General features: G+C 33.3%; 3 protein-coding genes across 3 annotated transcripts; all 3 read left to right on the top strand.

The window, feature by feature from the left end:
• Positions 1-1,304: 1,304 nt before the first annotated feature.
• LOC101220930 (protein transport protein SEC13 homolog B) lies at positions 1,305-3,242 on the top strand. Its single transcript, XM_004147404.3, has 2 exons — positions 1,305-1,507; positions 2,063-3,242. The coding sequence occupies exon 2, from the start codon at positions 2,144-2,146 to the stop codon at positions 3,047-3,049; it is 906 nt and encodes a 301-aa protein (XP_004147452.1). The 5' UTR covers positions 1,305-1,507; positions 2,063-2,143; the 3' UTR covers positions 3,050-3,242.
• A 4,463-nt stretch (positions 3,243-7,705) lies between these two features.
• Positions 7,706-10,901, top strand: LOC101208572. Its single transcript, XM_011653952.2, has 5 exons — positions 7,706-8,365; positions 8,466-8,709; positions 9,948-10,046; positions 10,178-10,392; positions 10,640-10,901. Exons 1-5 carry the CDS (start codon positions 7,902-7,904, stop codon positions 10,713-10,715), a joined length of 1,098 nt encoding a protein of 365 aa, XP_011652254.1. The 5' UTR covers positions 7,706-7,901; the 3' UTR covers positions 10,716-10,901.
• A 2,837-nt stretch (positions 10,902-13,738) lies between these two features.
• LOC101221166 (putative cyclic nucleotide-gated ion channel 8) lies at positions 13,739-17,786 on the top strand. Its single transcript, XM_004147405.3, has 7 exons — positions 13,739-14,377; positions 14,444-15,038; positions 15,134-15,346; positions 15,426-15,730; positions 16,296-16,407; positions 16,544-16,780; positions 16,893-17,786. The coding sequence occupies exons 1-7, from the start codon at positions 14,316-14,318 to the stop codon at positions 17,562-17,564; spliced, it is 2,196 nt and encodes a 731-aa protein (XP_004147453.1). The 5' UTR covers positions 13,739-14,315; the 3' UTR covers positions 17,565-17,786.
• Positions 17,787-20,285: the final 2,499 nt, after the last annotated feature.

Below are 20,285 nucleotides of genomic sequence, written 5' to 3'. Positions count from 1 at the left end.
GTATTTGTTTTCTTTTTTGAATAGATATATCATAATTTTTGAAAACCAGTAAATCTTATCAATAAAATTAATAGTAATTAAAAGGAATATTTTTAAATATAGGAAAAAAGAAGAAATTGAAACTATTTACAAAATTTATATAATTTTCTATAGTAAATATTTTTCAATATTTCATAAATAATTTTAATTTTTTTTCTATTTACCACGTTTCCCCTAGGTAAAACTCTCAATATTATTTTGAAAGAAACAATAAAAGTACATATATTTTAAAATCAAATCAATAATATAGTCATCTCAAGGGGATTTTAGTCAAAGGGTTTAGTACTCAACATTTGTCCAATCCAAGTCCAAATAAGGACTATGACCTTTCGACTTCAGCTTAGTCGAGTTTGGACCTTTATTGTTAGTATTGTTGTTTTTACTTTTTCTTTCGTTAAAATATTATTTTGATTTCTATTTTTCTTTTTTAAGGTAGTTTGATTGCTCATTTTAATCTTTATAATTTTAATAAATCTTAAATTTATCGATTATTTATCCTTGATTTTATTTTCTTTTATCTATTAACATTTCATTCAAAATTTGAAAATATATTCACATGTTCTATTTACTTGCATTATAATTATATTACCATCAACTAATCAATTTTGGTAAAAGTTAACTTTCAAGACTAAATTTAAGATTTATTAAAACTATTTGGATAACTAAAACTTTTTTTAAAATAAATAGAGACTAGAGTCATAATTTTATCCATTAATTTACTACTCATTTTACATAATTTTTTGTCCCATCCCATAATATTACTATATAGGTCTACCATTAGACGTAAGTGAGTCATCTCATAACATGTGTATGTCATGTTGAACATTAAGGATTGATTTTCAGGAAGATAATAACAATGTAGTTATGCTGACACTAACGCCCTTCTCCATAGGCCAAGACTTTATACATTGGATTAAGTTGTCGCTGGATGTATGGATTAATAACTTCGCACGAATTATCTTGAACTACCGTCTCAATATGTTTAGATAGATGATATTTAGAAACTAAAATCCTACGTATAGTGTAAGAATTAGTTTTTGATAATTATGTACAAATAATATCAGTAGACAATGGCAAACTTGACCAAAACGGTGAAAAGGAAAGTTCGACTAAGAATGAAAAAAAAAAAAAAAAGTATAAAATGGAAACATTGTAAAATTTTGAGTAAAATCAAGGGCCCTGTTGTAAATATGTAACAAAGGTATAAAACACCATTCCTCATTCAACGTATTTGTGCCTTGTGGGGGCGAAAAAGAAAAAAGCGTCAAATTAAGTTACTGGTGGGTCAATTTTTCTTGCGGGTTTCAGTATATCTTCGGATATTTGTATGCAAACCCAGCCGCTAATAAGCAACCAAAACACTCCACGAGGAAAACGGAGCTCAACAGGCAGATCGGCGGGCGAACTCTTGTTCTGCACCGGCGATTTGCTTCTTTGCAGCTTTACAACCCATCCTATCATCTCAAAGGTAATTCAAATCCCCTCTTCCACTTGCTGCTGAATTTTGCTCTAATCTGTTTGATTTTTCGTCGATAGCCAAATTCCAGATCTACTTCTGTTTTGATATCCGCAGTGTTTAAAGCCTTTTAGTTTATTCGTTTCGTTTACCCTTTTGCTCAAATTGAGGTGGGTCTGTCTTTATTCGTGTCAATAAATCTCGATCTAGTAGTGAATTTGTGTTTTGAGTGAGCGCGTAGAGTTTATGTTATTGTTTGCCTGTAGATATTGAGAGGAGCGTTTATTTTGCAACTGAGTGCAGGATAATTCATTTTTAGCGTTTGATTGGAAGTATTATGCTTCATATGCGTTGTTGTTTTGTTAGATCTGCAATGGGTACCTTTAACCACCGAAGTTGTAAATGAAGAATGTGAAAAGAATCAACCTTTTAATTGTTGTCGTCTATAGTTGTGAAATATTGATTATATTGGATTTCCTTTTATAACTATGGAATTTTCCTTTTAATTAATTTTGTGAAGTTGCATAGACTTTGCATAGTGTTTTGATATAGATTATTTTCTATCAGAGATAAATATATAAGGATACTTGCTAGAGATTGGAGGAGAAGGGTTAAAGGAATTGGTAGAGTGAAAAGAAATCCTGTACAATGTCTTCGCAAAAGATTGAAACTGGCCATCAAGATATGGTTCATGATGTACAAATGGATTACTATGGCAAACGCATAGCGACAGCTTCCTCTGATTTTACCATTAAAATTGTTGGCGTTAGCAAAGACTCTGGTTCACAAATCTTAGCTACCTTAAATGGTCATAAAGGCCCAGTTTGGCAAGTTGCTTGGGCGCACCCTAAGTTTGGTTCAATGGTAGCTTCCAGCTCTTATGATGGTCAAGTGATAATCTGGAAGGAAGGAAATCAAAATCAATGGTCTCAGGCTCATGTTTTTAGTGCACACAAGTCTTCGGTGAACTCTATTGCCTGGGCACCACATGAACTTGGCCTCTGTTTGGCCTGTGGATCATCTGATGGAAGTATATCGGTCTTTATTGCCAGATCTGATGGTGGCTGGGACAATAATCCAATTGAACAAGCCCACCCTGTTGGAGTAACCTCAGTTTCATGGGGCCCTATGACGGCTCCTGGTTCCTTAGTTGGATCCAGTTCAGAGGATCCTGTTTGGAAGCTAGCTTCCGGGGGCTTCGATAGTTCAGTGAAGGTTTGGACACTCAAAGATGGAAGCTGGAGGAGGGATTCCTCCCTTTCCCTTCAGATTCACACTGATTGGGTGAGAGATGTGGCTTGGTCGCCAAACCTAGGGCTTCAAAAATCCACCATTGCAAGTGGTTCTCAGGATGGGACAGTGATTATTTGGTCAACAAAGGAAGGAGGGAAATGGGATGCTACACTGGTGAATGATTTTAAGACTCCCATCTGGAAGGTTTCGTGGTCATTGACTGGAGACTTGTTGGCTGTTTCTGATGGGAATAACCATATTACCTTGTGGAAAGAAGGAACCGGTGGTAAATGGCAGCAAGTAACTACAGTTGAACCTTAGGTTATTCATTCTTAGTCTTTATCATTCCATTGTGTTTTGTGTCTTGTCAGTAGCATGTTGCTCGATATTGTTAAACACTTTCCCTGTATTTAGTTCACAATCTTTTGTACTATCATTGCATGTTTTCATAACTTTTAATCAGATTTTGAGGGTGAGAAATGAGTAATATTTTATGCATTTATTTAAATTCCCAGGTTCTGGCCGTTTTATTGATCAACTACTAGAAATAGAATTCTATTCTTTAATGTTTTTCTTTTGAAAGAATAATAGAAAGAAATCAAACTTCTGTTAAGAAAATGGAGAAGGAAAATACATTGCCTTTTACCACAGAAAGAGACGCTTGCAACTGAACAGGGTAGAAAAAATAAAGAACAGCCTACCATTACAATTAGAGCACTCTAGTTGTGAGTGAGAAAAATTCTTGAACAAGACTGAGAGTATGAAACCAACATCCTTTGAAAGGCGCATCATTTCAAACCTTGCCTCACAAAATATATCTATAATAAAAATGTAATATATGGTTATTAGATCACATTATTCTGATCTGTAGACACAGTCAGCCTTAGACCTTAAACAGATAGGTTAGGTGTATCTAGCCTTTCATACGTATTTTAGATCTCCCTTTCATTTGTGGACTTGGAATTTAGCATTAGACCCAAATGAGCTGACATCTTTAAGGTTTAAGTTTTCCAAAATCGCATAAACTTATTAGTTAGGGTAATAAAAGTTCTGTACATATTTCTAACACTTGGTAAAAGAATTTACGTTCAAAAGGTTGTTTCATTGAATTTTACAATTTTTTTCTTTATGCATCTTAATTCTCTTCTTCTGGTTCAATGTATGGAATATTAGCCAGTATCTTTTAAATGGCATATGGCACATGATGTATATGAGGAAGTATATAGTTGCTATTCATAGCCAGATCCTCCACCAACCAAGATTTTCTGATTTCAAACTATGCAATCATTTTCTTCCAATCTTAGTGTCTCTTGTAGGGAGTCAGTGGTATGAAATTAACTAGGTGAATTATAAACTGATTAGAAAGTTTGAATGACTATGACACTTACCATTTTTCTTTGTGATTTCATTTTTTTTCCCTGACGACGTATCTTTTAGTTTTAGTATTTGGTGCTCGGTGTTTGTATATATAAGCAATGAAGAAGTTTGGCCGTTGAGTTGATTTTCAGCTTATTACACATAGTGGCAATTGGGTGTTTAGTTTAGCATTGTTAGAGCAGAATTCTTGTGTATTGGTTTAATTGGGTGTTTAGTTTAGCATTGTTAGAGCAGAATTCTTGTGTATTGGTTTAATTGGGTGTTTAGTTTAGCATTGTTAGAGCAGAATTCTTGTGTATTGGTTTTCTTCTGCAGCTGCAGTTATATTCTTCTCCTATTTATACAAGAGGATCTTTTGTAACTCTTATGAGCTTAATGAATGACGCTTTGAACTCTTCTCTCATTGCCCTCTGTTTTAAGGATATGGTATCCCATAATCCAAAAGGGTATTCAAAAGGAAAAAAACCGTTCCAATAATGGTTAACCCAAAAGAGATTATTTAAGATTTATGTGATTAAAATTATAAGACAGCATCATCTTCAAGAAGCATGTTGCAGATCTCACTTTAAAAAGATAGAGACTTTACAATCAGAGTAAGTTAAGGTCGTTTGTGGTTCAAATGGCTCAAAATGAGAATGAGAATACTTTGAATGGAAGATGAAAATTAATGTAGAGAATAATTCATAAGGATAAGCCTCGAGAATTACATGACCTCCTCAAATGTTTGTTACACTGAATTGATTTGATGCTTCACCTTGTGGGAATGGGTCGATCAGGGAAGGGGAGGGTCTCATATGGTTGAGACTGTGTATTTGGCAGAATTAGGAGGTTTACGGATTGGGGGCTTGAAATTACTAAGGAAACTTTGCTCGCTATGTGGTTGTGATACTTCTTTGTAGCGCTCGATACTTTGAGGCATGAGTCCAAGGAAAATTGAAAAATAGCTCAAACTAATTGAAACCAATATTGGCTTTGATTTTAATTAAGTTGTATTGCTTTTAGTCTAAATCAATTGATAAATATACATAGACAATGCATAAACACATCCATAATTAAAACTTATTGTTGTTAGTGTCACATTAGAAAGTTGTAGCATTTAACTATATAAGGTTGCATTCTAATTCTTACTTACAAAGGAGAACTAGTCCTTAACCGAATATAGGATGTTGAGTGAAGATGTTTGGGAGAGGGCTCAGTTAAATGTCTCTTTATGGTCGTCGATTTACTAGATTTTTTTATAGTTATGAAAACTTGAATTCTTTCGTTCTTCTGGATGGAAACTTGGTTTTTTATACCACAACAATTGAATAAATAAATAATAAATTGAACTCTACTTCTTACCGGTCACCACACCCCTTTCGTTTTTGTGGATATTTTTTGGCAAAACAATTTAGATTTACTTCATAACGGTTTCATTTTTTATTTTTCATGCATTTGCTTTTTCACGGTTTTTTTAGAAAGTAGATAGCAAAACAAAGAAGTCAAAAATACCAACAAAAAAAAAGTTATCAAATAAAACTTTAATTCTAATTAAGTCTGCAAATACGATAGGTAACAATCTCGACCACGACCGTAGATGATCTTTTACAATGAATGAGTGAGTGATATGTTTAACTAATGCTTTGGTAATGCATTCATGTCTACAGTTTTGCATTATCCAAATTCCAAATAAATGCAAGCAATTTCCACCCTTTTCTCAAGATCTCCTAATAAAATGCACAAAGTTCCTTGAGGATTGATGTGTTTAACTAATGCTTTTGTGCTATTATATATTCAAACTCCAAAATCATATAGGCAGATTTTACACTTCTCCTTATCTCTTCTTAAGTATTTATTAGGACAGATGTGTTTAACTAATGTTTTGGTATTGTATTCATAGCTTTCATTTTGCTATCATGTACAAAATTCCAAAACTATATAGGAATATTTCACCCTTTTCCTAATCTCCTCATACATATATGCACTAGATCTTCTTCGGGATTGGTGTGTTTAACTAATGCCTTATCTTAATGTATGACAATTCGTTATAATAGTTTTTCTCTATTCCTTTTGGTCGAGATCTTGAATGCAATTTTAACTTATAATCTAACATGACCAAGGTTACGCAATCCTTTTCTAATCTCTATTCATTATACAATTTAATACACATTCATTCTAGTTTCCATAAATCAACCATAACTTCTTCACATATTCAAATAGCCTTAAACACAATCGTCGGTATCAAATATTTGTGAAGAATCAAATTTTACATGTTACATAAGGTTTGAAAAAGACTAATAGGTTCAAACCCAAGAAAACTGAAAATTTGGATTTGCAACCGAAATTAAATTTTAAGTTAAACTTTTGGGTTTGTTTGTTTCCATTGATCAAAATTAATTTAACCCTTTCCATTTTTCTTATTGCGTGTTATAAACTTGCATTATTAATGTTTCAACAAGCTACATGGTGCTCATTTGTGGAAAGAAACATATAGGTATAGGTATAGGTAAGTCGACCCGACCCGTTTGGTCGGAAATTGTTTGACTAAATTCGATGGACATTGACATAGCACAAATACTTGGTGTTCCTTTATTTACTCACTCTCTTCAAAAAGGTTTGTCTCTCAACAGTCCATTTCAGATGGACCACCGTCCACTTCAAATCCCTATTTTGTGTTAGCAAAATATTTGTATTATAAGGTTGGATCATTTTCTTTACCCAAAACAAATCGATTTCATTAATGGAAGGATGAATGGTTTGGATGAGTTCTTTGCCAAAATCTTGACAAGAGACAGATTGTTCTTATCAAACTATAAATTTTACATCCAATAGATTGTTTTTTTTTAAAGAAAGAAATTTAACTTCATTGTTTAGTGGATGAAAATGTTGTAGGTTTAATTTAACTATGTCTAAAGTTCTCCGAAAATAACTTGTTTTTTATAATAAATTAATTAAGTGTATCGAGACTAAAATTTCAATTTAGAGATTAATTTTCATAAATATAATAAAGAGTTAAATATTTACAATGTAAATAACAAAATAAAAAAGGTGGAAAATATTTTTAAAAATATTCAGATTTTTTTGTTCCTTTTCATCATCTTTGAACGCGATTTTCCCCTCCATCCTCTTTCTTCTCTATCATATTTATTTTAGTTTACTTGCTATTTGTTTTTATTTCCGTTCTATATAATTATAAAAAAAATTGTTATAAACTATAATCATTGAAAATATAAAATATAATAAAATTTTAAAATTTACGTACGTAAACTTCTATCATTCATATTCGTATACATTGATAAATGTTTGAAACTTTATCAAGTTTTACTAATATTATATTTTTAAATATAATAAAATAAATTAAAATATTTACAAACTAATCGATTTTATATTTTAAAGCTTATACTAATTGAAAATCACTCATCTTGAATGGAAGAAGCGGATCTAAGTGCAATGATAAGGAGGATATTTTTGAAAATTCCATTGTCCACAGTCTAGTTTCTCATTTTACACCTAGAAAAAGAAAATAAATATTCCCACCAACAATTTACACCACAACATTTTTTTTTTCTTTTTTTCCTTTTAATAAACATTATGTTCGACGTGATATATAAATATATTCTTGTATTAATATGTGAAGTGAAGTCGTGAGTTATATTCACGTATTTACAAGGTTCGGAAAGCGAAGCTCAGAGATAGGAACACAAAATGGGATTTTGATTGGTAGAATCTCCAAGAGCAGCGAGTCCACATAATAGAGCGAGCTCGCCGTTGAAGGGATCTTCCAACCTTTTCTTCTTCCTTCCTTCCTTCCTTTCCCATGGCGGTCTCTGCTCGTGCCTTCTTCCTTTCTCGTCTCACTGACTTTTCTATCAAGCCCCGTCTACCTCCCCAACCACCACCGCCGCCTCCGCCCTTGCCTTCTTTTTCCTATTCACATCTCACCCTTCAACGTCGCCGTTTCCCCTCCGCCTCTACGTCTGGTGCAACCACTGTTAGCTGCCTTGTCTCCGGTGTTGATGGTGGTGGAGTTTCCGATGACTTTGTTTCCACTCGGAAGTTGAAATTCGATCGCGGATTCTCTGTAATCGCTAATATGCTTAAGCGGATTGAGCCGCTTCATACATCCGATATCTCCAAGGGTGTTTCTGATGTTGCTAAGGATTCTATGAAGCAGACTATTTCTTCAATGTTGGGTTTGCTTCCTTCTGATCAGTTCTCCGTCACCGTTAGGGTTTCCAAAAGCCCTCTCCATAATCTCCTCTCTTCGTCAATCATCACCGGGTAATTCTTTGCTGTTTTACGCAGGTTTGATGAAATATTTTTGTGTTTAGGTGTTGTTTACCGTGGAATTCTTTGAATTGAGATGAGTTACTCTGTTTAGGTACACTTTGTGGAACGCGGAGTACCGGTTGTCTTTGATGAGGAATTTCGATATCTCGCCGGATAATTTGACGGGCTTGGACAGGTCGAAGCCATTGGAAGTTTCGGATATTGAGGAGAATCGGGTAGGCGTTGATTCCAATATGGAGGATTTGGATACGAGACCTCGTCTCTTGTCCGATTTGCCACCCGAGGCGTTGAAGTACATCCAACAGTTGCAAACGGAATTATCAAATCTTAAGGATGTAAGGATTTACCGAGTTGCTTACAATCTCCACTCTTGCTTATTGACAACACTTCTGTTCTATTACATTTACGAAATCATTTCTGCACTTTCTTTTATAGAAAAGGATCAGTATCCTGGATTGCGGCAGAACCTTACATCTGTTTCATGATTTTATTTCTAAAAATTAAAAAATGAATGGTTTCATTTACTATGTTAAGATTCAATGTTAGTTGGATACAATTCCTCATAGTTTTATGCTATTAGCTATGTTATTCGGTTCTTTTATGGTTTATTAATTCATACTACTTGCAGCGAGGAGTTACATGTTGTCACTGTTCGACTGAATTCTTAGTTTACTATGCATATTTGTTTTCTCTAATGTTTAGACGAATCTTTTTAGTTAAGCCTTAAGGTTTGTCATTTATTTTGAGTCAAGCTTAAATATAAATGTAAATTCCTCAATTGGTAATTGCTTGTCAGATGCTAGAAATACTGTATGTAGACAAATACAAAATTTTAATAGGTTCTTTGGTTTCTTTGTATCTCTCTCACTGATCTCTCTTGTATCTCTTTGGATATTTCATTCATCAATGGAAAGTTTCTTATCCAAAAAAATTGTCAATATGTTCCCATATGTTATATGTTGAGGGTTTGGGCAATTGAAGTACTACATATTTCCTCCATTTCCACTATTTACCTAGTTTTACAATATTTTGGAAGCTTTTAGTTTTAGATTTATTCAAGCATTTAAATTATTTTCAGTGTTTATCAGGCATGCAGCTAGAGGTCATAAATTTTGTAGAAAAATTATTATGCTAGGTTAAGTGCTGTGATTCATCATGGATATTGGCTCCAATTTTTCAAAAGAAAACCATTAGTTGGCTAAACCATTAGTTGGCTATCAAGTTTATTCTTAGTGTCTTATATGCTTAGATTTTGGTTTTGTGTTCAAAAGTTACCTGTTATACCTCATGTTCTTTTGTTCAATCATATTTGGGCTCCCTTAATTTATATTGTTGAGGCAAAATAAACTAGCGTTTGATTGCTTACATCATTCAGCATATTTCAGTTATCTGTCTTTTAGTATAGTTCATTCAATCAAGATAGGGAGGTTTTCCTGTTTATTGGGGTGGGATTAAATGTTTTTTCTGCCTTGTTAATGCACATATTTTGCACCTTAATTTAGGAAAAGAAAAGGCTTCATGACTTGATGATTCTTTATGTTACCTTCCCAATTTTTTGTTTTGAATGTGTCAGGAACTCAATGCACAGAAGCAAGAAAATATCCATATAGAACATGGCAGAGGAAACAGGAATGATCTGTTGGAATATCTACGGTCGTTGGATTCCGATATGGTACTTCATTTTTTCACTTCTGTAACTATACTGTTGTGCCTATATGCCTTTATTTTTCATCTCGGAAGTAGGCCCAGCTGTTGAACTTCCTTCTGGGGGATCTCATTTTTACTGCCACGTTTATTATGTAGGTGACTGAACTCTGCAAACCATCTACGTCAGAGGTGGAGGAAATCATTCATGAACTTGTTGGAAACATATTGCAAAGGTTCTTCAAAGATGATGCCAGCTCTAGTTTCATTGAGGATTCAAGTGTGGCGGATTTAGAGAAACTTGCAGATGCTGGTGATGAGTTTTGTGATACTGTAGGCACTTCTCGGGATTACCTAGCAAAGCTTTTATTCTGGTTTGTTGGCAACCATTGGCCTCTATTTTATCTTTTAGTTTATATTCATTTTAATTCTGGAAATTTTTTACCATGGTTAAACCTGAGTGGTCTCGTGCAAACTAAGAACTTTGAAGCTCGTTTGCAACGAAAATGTTATTGACTAGACTTGTTTTAGGTTCCAAACAGATCTTGCGGCCCTTTTCAAGAATCTTAAAATGACTCATGTTCAATGATCTAACTCGTTGATGGAATTTTCCTGCTGCAGGTGTATGTTATTGGGGCATCACATGAGAAGCTTGGAGAATAGGCTGCAGTTAAGCTGTGTCGTTGGGTTGTTATGAGAGAAGGAAGTGTACATTCTTTCTGTACCCTGACCCCCCCCCCCCCCCCCCCCCCCCCCCCGGAAAAAGAAAAGAAAAAAGAAAACTTCTGCATTACATCTATACCTCTGTATCATTGTTTCTTTCAATAAAGAAGATTAATTTAGCCTCTCTTATGTTTTATGATTAATGAAAGAAAAAAAAAAACTTATTTTGAGAAAAATGTCAATTACCAAAACTTAAAAAATTCCTGTTAAGAATCAATGGAGAGTGGTAGGTGACCTGCTCTCTGTAGTGGTTAACTAAAGCTCCCAAATCTGAGTTGATTGGAGGACTTGCATCATCCGGCTATTGAGGTAACCTCCTTTCCCACCTTCATCTATAAGCTTGAGTCTGACCTAATCAAGTCTCTTAATCCTCTCAAATTCTTTAGTTTTTCTTTTTTCTTATTGTGTAGTAGTCCTGAATTTTTATACTTTGTATTGAGTTGGTCTTTTTGTTTACTAATGGTCTGTTTTCTTCTTTGAACTTTGCATTGGAATTTACTTTCTTCACACCGTTGAAATTGTATGGTAATTCAACAAAAACTTATGCATCTATCTAACAGCTCTAGAATCAATTTAGTATCTTTTGTTTTTTAATTGTCATTTTGATGTAAGCGTCTATGATATTAAACCTTAGATAGGTGATCACTATGGACCGAACACATGATCCTTTTTAACTATTTTTCAACTTGATGCCCCTCTCTTTATTACTACTCGAACTCATGACCGTTTTAAACGGTGTTTTATTAGATCTTGTTTCTTGTTCTTCATAAGAGTTCTGTCAAGGATTCTTTGGAAATCATTAAATTAATTTTGAAGGTGGGCTTTAGATGAGTTTTCATTTTGGGAAGAGGGTGAAGAATTGTTCTTAGTTAAATTACCTGCTGTTTGGTTACAACTTTGAGAAATTTAAAGGTGCTTTGGAGAGGAAGTAAAGTAATTTACCATATGGATTCTTTGGTTTAGAAAAGGCTGTATGGAAATCATGGATTACTATGTTTGATATTTGTACACAGTGGATTTTTATTAAAATGAATGACGTATACTTTGTGGGATTGTTCTTGTGAGTGTGATGTTGGATAAGATATAGCTTCTTACCTCGAAAACTAAAATTCTTTCCTTTTGAAAATATGTGGTTGAAAATCAAACCCTTAACTAAGTTAAGGTGGTGGTTAGATTTCGTAAACTTTAAGATGAATGAAGGTTGGATATCACAAATAAAATCCTTAACTTGTTATTATGTACTTTGTGAGTAATATTTTTAGGACAATAATAACATTATTTTTAAAGAATTGTAATTATAACAAAATATATCGATGATTGATGACTTTTGTTAGCAATATACTCTTGTTAGGCACTATAGTTTATTACGGATCTACATCTTATTTTATTTGTATCTTTTTGCATTTGTTAATACTTTAGCACTTACCAATTAAGCTATGTTTATTTTTTTTAATAAAGTTTATAAAATCTTCAAACAACTAATGACAAGTTGTTTATTTATTTCTTTTTAAAATGAACTATAAATAGGTTGCTTTTCCCACGTTCGAATGTTGTACTCTAAATAGTTGTTAAATTATTTTTAAAAGTATAATTAATTAATAATTGATTATTAAAATCATGAGTTAAATATCAAGGATCTATACAAGACATTTATTATTATTTAGGATCCAATAAAAAAAGTAGGTTCAAATAATAAGTCCATTTAATTATGTCGAATCAATTATAATGAATTAAATATCCAGCAAAAACTTTTGTAATAACCAATCAATTATAATTAATGAACGGAAAAATAAAAAAAGAAGCAACACCACAAAATTTAAAAATGTTTCAATCTTTGAACTCTAACTTCAGAAATAATTTGATCTTATGATAAGTTGTCGTTGAAAAGATTGATAAAATGAGTGAATTGTTAAACATATGCATGGTAGGGATATTATAATTTGATGGGGACATTAACTATGGCAAAATTTTTAAAACTATTTACAAAAGAGATTTTTTTCAAAAAATTTAAAAAAAATCTATTTATAGAAAAAGCTACTAAAACACAAAAACAAACAAACAAAAAATGATTGCACTAAATAAATGTAAATATTTTATCATTTTTTTTAAATTTTTTACAATTTTTCTTTTAAAAAAGATTAATGGTCAAAGTTAGTTCATGTAAGTGATAATTGAAGTAATCATTCATTAACATATTAAAAAAAATAAAAGGTAAAATCAATGGCTAAAACGTATCATATTGAGTTATGCTCAAAATTTAATTTAATTTAATTAGTTATTTAATTTGTTTTAACACAATTCGTCAATACATAGGTTGAATGTTTGATTCCTCTACTTTACACATTAAATAAATATGTATACATTAAAATAAAATTGACATGTTTTCATGTCTCATGAACACTGTCTAGTTAAGGTCCGTATCAACAAAAGGTAACAAACAAACAGTGAAGATGAAGATTAAGATTAACGTCAATGAAGGAAAATAGTGATAAATCAAGATTAAAAGTGTAAATCTTGAAATTTAATGGTCAAATCAAAATCAAACTCAAAGTCAAACGATTAGAAGTATATTATTTTGAAAATCATAGACTAAATAAAAACTATACTCAAAATTTTAACACAATAATAGTTCCTTTATTTTTTTCTTTATCAAAACAATTAAAGTACGAAAGACCAATCTTTTACCTTTATTACCAAACCGAGCACAGTTCAATTGACAAACATCCTAAGAAAAATTGTTTCTAATTATGATAGTAGAGTTTATGTCACACCATATTCTAAATTTGCAAAAGTAGCAAATTTAAAAATGACCTTTTGATAGCCTTATGATTATTGTTCGAATGTCGTCTAATATCATACTTGCAATATGAAAAAAAAAATTGATAGCTAAAGCCTTTTTGTCCATTTTTTTCTAAATAAAATATTTGTGTGATTTAATGTAATTTTCTTATTATAAAAGCCAAATAGAACATATTTCAACTTTTCAAATGTACTGAGAAAGAAAGAAAGTAAAATACTAAAAAAAAAACATTTGAATATACAATCTCACTAAAGAAAAATAAATATTAATAAAGAATCCGGGAAGAAGCTCACCGGCCATCAGCACCGTCACCGGTGCAAAGAGTGAAAATCTGAGATGATCGGAGTTTCAAACCAATCAGAGATTCAGAATTCAAACGTACGTATGTCTCCATGCTTTTTTGAGAACCCATATTCAAAGACTTCGCGAGAAGAAAGAAGAAAATGCAGAGACAAATTTTCCATTTTCTAAATATAGAAACGCTATCCCGCGAGAAAATTGGATCTCCAATGGAAGAAAAAGAGAGAGAAGATGAAGAACTAACAATTTCTTTCCACTTGATGCGACCATTTCAAACCCACCTGCCTGTTGTCGCTCTGCAGAATCGAACGGAGATTTTTTTTTTCAGGAACAGAGGTTTTGATTTGCAGTTGTTGGAAACCAGAATGATCTAATTCGAGAACACAACGGCGGAAATCGGAAGCGCCGTTGGGTCTGAACCATTTTAATTTCTCGGCGATCAACTCTCGCATCTATGTTCTCCATTGCCACAAAATGTTCGATTGTGGTGGATACAAGTCGCAGTACATCGGTGGTCACAAGGAGAAATTCGTGAGGTACGTTCTACAATTTCTGAACAGAACTAATGGATGAGAGGTTTTACTTTTCATGAACTTTTACAGGTTGGATGATTTGGATTCGAATTTGTCAGTGCCCTCGGGAACAAGCAAAATGAAGAAATGCCGATTCAATCTAGAAGGCCTCCCATTGCCATTCATCAGCAGATCGAAGCCACAAAACGCGTCGAAATCTTTCCGAAGGGGAGTTCAAAGAAGCTCCGACGGAATCATAACTCTAGGTCGATCGCTCCGCTCCGGCGTGTCCAAAGTCATCTTCCCGGAGGATCTTAAAGTATCGGAACAGAAAATCTTCGATCCACAGGACAAATCGCTCCTCTTCTGGAACAAACTATTCGTGTTGTGCTGTATCCTCGCCGTGTCTGTCGATCCGTTGTTCTTCTACCTCCCTGTGTTCAACCATGCCTCTTACTGCCTCGGAATGGACACTCAGCTCGCCGTCACGACCACCACCGTGCGTACGGCTATCGATGTTTTTTACTTGATTCGGATGGGGTTTCAGTTCCGAACGGCTTACATTGCGCCGTCGTCTAGGGTGTTTGGTCGGGGGGAGCTTGTGATTGATCCGACGGAGATAGCCCAGCGGTATCTTCAGCGCTACTTTATAGCTGATTTTCTATCTGTTCTTCCTCTTCCTCAGGTTGGTGTGTTTCATAGAACCCATAGCTAATTCAATATTAAAATTTTGATTTCATTTTTGTTTGATGAGTTTGTGTGTGTGTGTGTGTGATGTAGTTAGTGGTGTGGAGATTTCTTCACAGATCAAAAGGATCAGAAGTTTTGGCAACAAAACAAGCATTGTTAAACATAGTGTTTCTTCAGTATATTCCAAGATTTATTAGATTTATACCTTTGAACATAGAGCTTAAGAAGACAGCAGGTGTTTTTGCTGAAAGTGCTTGGGCTGGTGCTGCTTACTATCTCCTCTTATACATGCTTGCCAGTCATGTAAGCAACCCCTCTTCCACTTCCTCAATCCTCAATCCTCAAATCCCTTTCATAATTTTGTAAATTAATTAAAATGCAGATTGCAGGAGCATTCTGGTACTTGCTTGCAGTGGAGAGGAACGATGCATGTTGGCGGCAAGCATGCAAAAGCAGTGGAAAGTGCAACATTAACTATTTGTATTGTGGGAATAAGCACATGGCTGGGTACAAAGCTTGGAGAAATATAAGCGTTGATGTTCTCACCAAGAAATGCACTGCCTTGGGAGATAATTTGCCTTTCAACTATGGCATTTACACTCAGGCCATTTCCTCTGGCATTGTTCAATCCAGGACTTTCTTCTCCAAGTTCTGCTATTGCTTGTGGTGGGGCTTGCAAAATTTAAGGTCTCTCCCTTTCTACTCTTAATTTCTTCACTTTACTTTTAAGTTTGTAATATACCATTGGTGATTTAACGGTCTAGATTGGAGGTCGTGTATTTAAACCTTACCCAATCTCATTTCTTTCTCAATTAACATTGATTTCTACATGTTGGATCTTTTATTTATTTCAAGTAAATAAATGGGACAGAACTTAATATCATGTTAATTCATTTCTCAATTTTGTTTTACGCATTCTAATAGATAAATGTTTTTTTTTTTTTTTTGGTTTATTGAAGACTTTAGAGGGTTTGGAGTAAATAGTTGATTAGTTTGTGTGTGAGGTGTAGAATGTGTAAACTATTTTAGTTTGATAAGAAAATGATAAACTCTGTCCTAAAGAAAAAAATGATAGTTTTGAAATAACGTAGATAGTTGCTGATTGAAAATTACAAAATAGTATTTATTATAACAATATAGCTGGTTATTACAGTGTTAGGATACTCTTTATATCAAAGGTACAAGGACGTATATAACACATTTTGAAAGATTGGTTTGTGTTTTGGATATTGAATGTTTGATTCTTCCACAGTACACTTGGTCAAGGGCTGCTCACTAGTACTTATCCTGGGGAGGTTATCTTTTCTATTCTAATTGCAATTTCTGGGCTCCTCCTTTTTGCACTCTTGATTGGAAACATGCAAGTGAGTTTTTTTTTCTTCTTCTTCCTTCGGCATCTTTTCCATGGTCAACTCCTACGCTTGCATGGTTTCAAGGATGAACTAAAAAGTATTTTTAAGTGACTAAATTACTTTTCCTATGCTGTTACGTTTTTCTCAGACGTATCTTCAATCTCTAACAGTCCGACTTGAAGAGATGCGCATCAAGAGGAGAGACTCTGAGCAATGGATGCACCATCGACTGCTTCCACCAGACTTGAGAGAAAAAGTTAGGCGCTACGATCAGTACAAATGGCTTGAAACCAGAGGTGTTGATGAAGAGAGCTTGGTTCAGAGTCTGCCTAAAGATCTTAGGAGAGACATTAAACGACATCTCTGTCTCAATTTGGTTAGAAGGGTATGTATTCATTTCATCACTTGTTATGTCTTTTTTTTATTTCTTTAGCATATCTTAGCGGACCTATGTGCTTTGAGTGGTCAAATTATTGTTGGGTTGGCTTTGCACACAGGTCCCATTGTTTGCAAACATGGATGAGCGTCTCCTAGACGCAATATGCGAGAGGCTAAAACCAACACTATACACCGAGAACACATACATAGTACGAGAAGGCGACCCAGTCGACGAAATGCTCTTCATAATCCGCGGCCGTCTAGAGAGCGTCACCACCGACGGCGGCCGTAGCGGATTCTACAACCGTGGCATATTAAAAGAAGGCGATTTCTGTGGCGAAGAGCTTTTAACCTGGGCTCTCGACCCCAAATCCGGCTCCAACCTCCCTTCCTCCACTCGCACCGTCCATGCCCTAACCGAGGTCGAAGCCTTCGCCTTAGAGGCCGAGGAACTCAAATTCGTAGCCAGTCAGTTCCGTCGCCTCCACAGTCGCCAAGTTCAACACACCTTTAGATTCTACTCCCAGCAGTGGCGAACTTGGGCGTCGTGTTTCATACAGGCAGCGTGGCGGCGGTATTTAAAACGGAAAATCGCGGAGCTGCGACGGAAGGAGGAGGAGGAAGAGGTTGCGGCGGCGTATAGTACGTCGAGACTTGGGGCTACGATTTTGGCGTCGAGATTTGCGGCCAATGCGCTTAGAGGACATCGAATGAGAAACGTGAGTGGGAAGAGCTTGATTAGCTTGCAGAAGCCGAAGGAACCTGATTTTTCTGTTTACAAAGGAGAGTAAAAAGAATAAATGAATGGTTCTTTTGGAAATTTTATTTTGCCTCTAGGTTTCAAATTTAATTATGTTATATATATATGAATGTGTATTCTCTTTTTTTGTTGCTCTTAAATGAGAAAATGTGTACTCTCTTTTTCTTTTGTTGCTCTTAAATGAGAAAATGTGTATTTGAGGATTAGGGTTGCTATAATTTGGATTATATATATCTTTGAAGTTGTTTCCAAAGTTTTATTTTTACTTTAAAAATGACTATTTTTGTCTAACTTTTTAGGTAAAACAAAGGTATATCATAATATGGTACAATAAATGGTAGATTATGGTTATAAAAAATATTTTGGACATCATAGGTATATCGTGTTTGATAGTTAGTCTTTGAAGTAAATTTTGTTTTATCTCTAGTTTTAAAAGTTTTTTTGGTTCAACTATAATTTATATGTTAAGAGGTTTAAATTTCTATACTCTAGATTTAATTCTACGTATGTATCTTTATAATTTATTTTCTCTTACATAATTTCTTTTCAAACAATCTATGATATTTTTTTAATGTAAAAGAGAAATAGATGCAATAAAAGAAAGTAATATGGTATTATTCTCTTGAAAATGGTTGTCCTAAACTGGTTGATTTGAAAATTTGAAAAATTAGGATTACGAAACTTAGTTGAGAAATAATATATATATACGTGTATATAATCAATGATAAAATGAAAATTTGTTCAAAACTAATATATGATCGGTGAAGCTACTTTCACACTAATTATTTTTGCCTTGTAAAAAATGGGGTTGAGGTCGGAAATGACATAGCATGACACTGTGCCAAAACATAGCTTATAAAACTAGAGCCCCAAACCATAATTACCGATTATTAGAGCTAAATCTTTTAAAAGAAATCTATGGTGCTATGCAATCTCACAATGAAGCATTATTTGAATATTGGAATATGAAACATTATTTGAATATTGGCAAGGTTATCATATAATCAATTGACGTGATCCGATGAAAATATTTTCTAGAATGTCAAGAATTTCCAAAAATTTTATAGTAGAACACTTATTCAAATTCTTTCTTGCTATAATTTCAAGTAAATTTACTAACTAAAGTTTTTGCTTCTTTTGTCAAGGGGAGGTTCCTAAAGTCGCATCTTGTGAAGTTTGTGGCTTGCTAGGCCACCATAGTGATCAATGCTTAGGTAAGTGTCGTGGGAGGTTATAGGTTACATATGATTAACAAACAACCCATCAAAATCTTAAGTGGGGCCTTGAAGAACCAAAACCTACCGACTCAAGGTTAGCTCTTAGCTCAAATAGTTTTTAAATTGATTTTGAGAAAAACTTATTAAGTTGAGTGTAATGGAGCCACGAAAATGATATAAAAATCATGAAAGCATCCCACTTAGAAAATAAGCTTAATCAATTAGCTAACATATTTAAAGTGTTATTACTTTAAATGGAGAGATAGGCAAACTTCCCGCCGAACCCATGCAAATGTGAGTGTTATTACTTTAAATGATAAAATCTTGAATAAAAATGATGTCTTTTTTGTCTCAAAATGATCCTAACTTATAGAATGTTGATTCAAATACTGACTCTTATTTTAATTATGGTGAGTTCTTGTCTTTCAAAACCATTGTCAAATAAGTCTGTCTCCAACGGCTGGAAGTACTCAAATGATGATATGTATTTTGAGATTTATTTGATGTATGTAGTTGTTAAAAGGTGGAGTTGACAATAATTGAGGTAAGTTTTTTAAATTAGTTGTAATTTAGTTTCTGAATTTTCATAAACAAATACTAATTATCATGTAAAGTTGAAGAAAGAAAAACATAAAAGAAAGTTTTTTCATTGTGTTTTCTTCTTAAAGAAAAACATAAAAACATACTAATTAACAATTTGGTTTGTTAGTAGTTAAAAGTGTAAAGTCTTAATAAAAGAGAGAATTAAATTATAAAAGCTTAATCACACAACTTCCATTTGTGTATTTAAAAGAAATATGAAATTAATTATAAATAATAGGACGTACACATGTCGAATTGAACAGACAAGGTTAGACCGGGTTGGGTTTGCGGGTTTATTTTTTTTTATTTTTCATAATTTAACCAACTTTGTTTCAATTTCAAGATGAACAAATTGTCATTTAAGATTGAAGTTGATATATATATATATATAAATTATACATAATCCAATTAATTATCAATTTTTTTCACACCCCTCAAGTTAGACCCAAAACAATTTACAAGTATAACAAATTTTTTATGAGTTTCTAAAGTCTATAAATGATAGACTATATTGCTATTTTATTATCTATGTGAAGATAGAGCTATGGTCGATAGGTTTTGTCATATTTATAATTCTTTAAAAACATTGCTATAAATTTATTATTTTGAAATACAATTCTTTTTCATTGTCGATTATTTTAACACAAAAATATAATTAGCAATCAATCGATAACATTTAATCATAATAATATATATTTTTTGCATGAGCATGACCATGCTCTCAATAAATCAAAGGTAGTTTTTACTCTAAATTTCAAATTCAATTATTGAATTGATACCTTTGCCTAATTTTGCCATCAAATATATATAAAAAGAAAAAGAAAAAGAGAATGGAAACTAAAAAGAAATAATTTAAATTTGGATTGTTTTTATGTAATCCTTGTTTTACGTAAGGGTCCGGGTTGGGAGTCACGTGCCTGACCCAGGCAGGGCAGTGGGAAGTGTAAAGTCCA

The sequence above is a fragment of the Cucumis sativus genome, chromosome 3, assembly GCF_000004075.3.
Source record: "Cucumis sativus cultivar 9930 chromosome 3, Cucumber_9930_V3, whole genome shotgun sequence".
NCBI classification, from domain to species: domain Eukaryota; kingdom Viridiplantae; phylum Streptophyta; class Magnoliopsida; order Cucurbitales; family Cucurbitaceae; genus Cucumis; species Cucumis sativus.
This window is presented reverse-complemented; position numbering and strand designations above follow the sequence as displayed.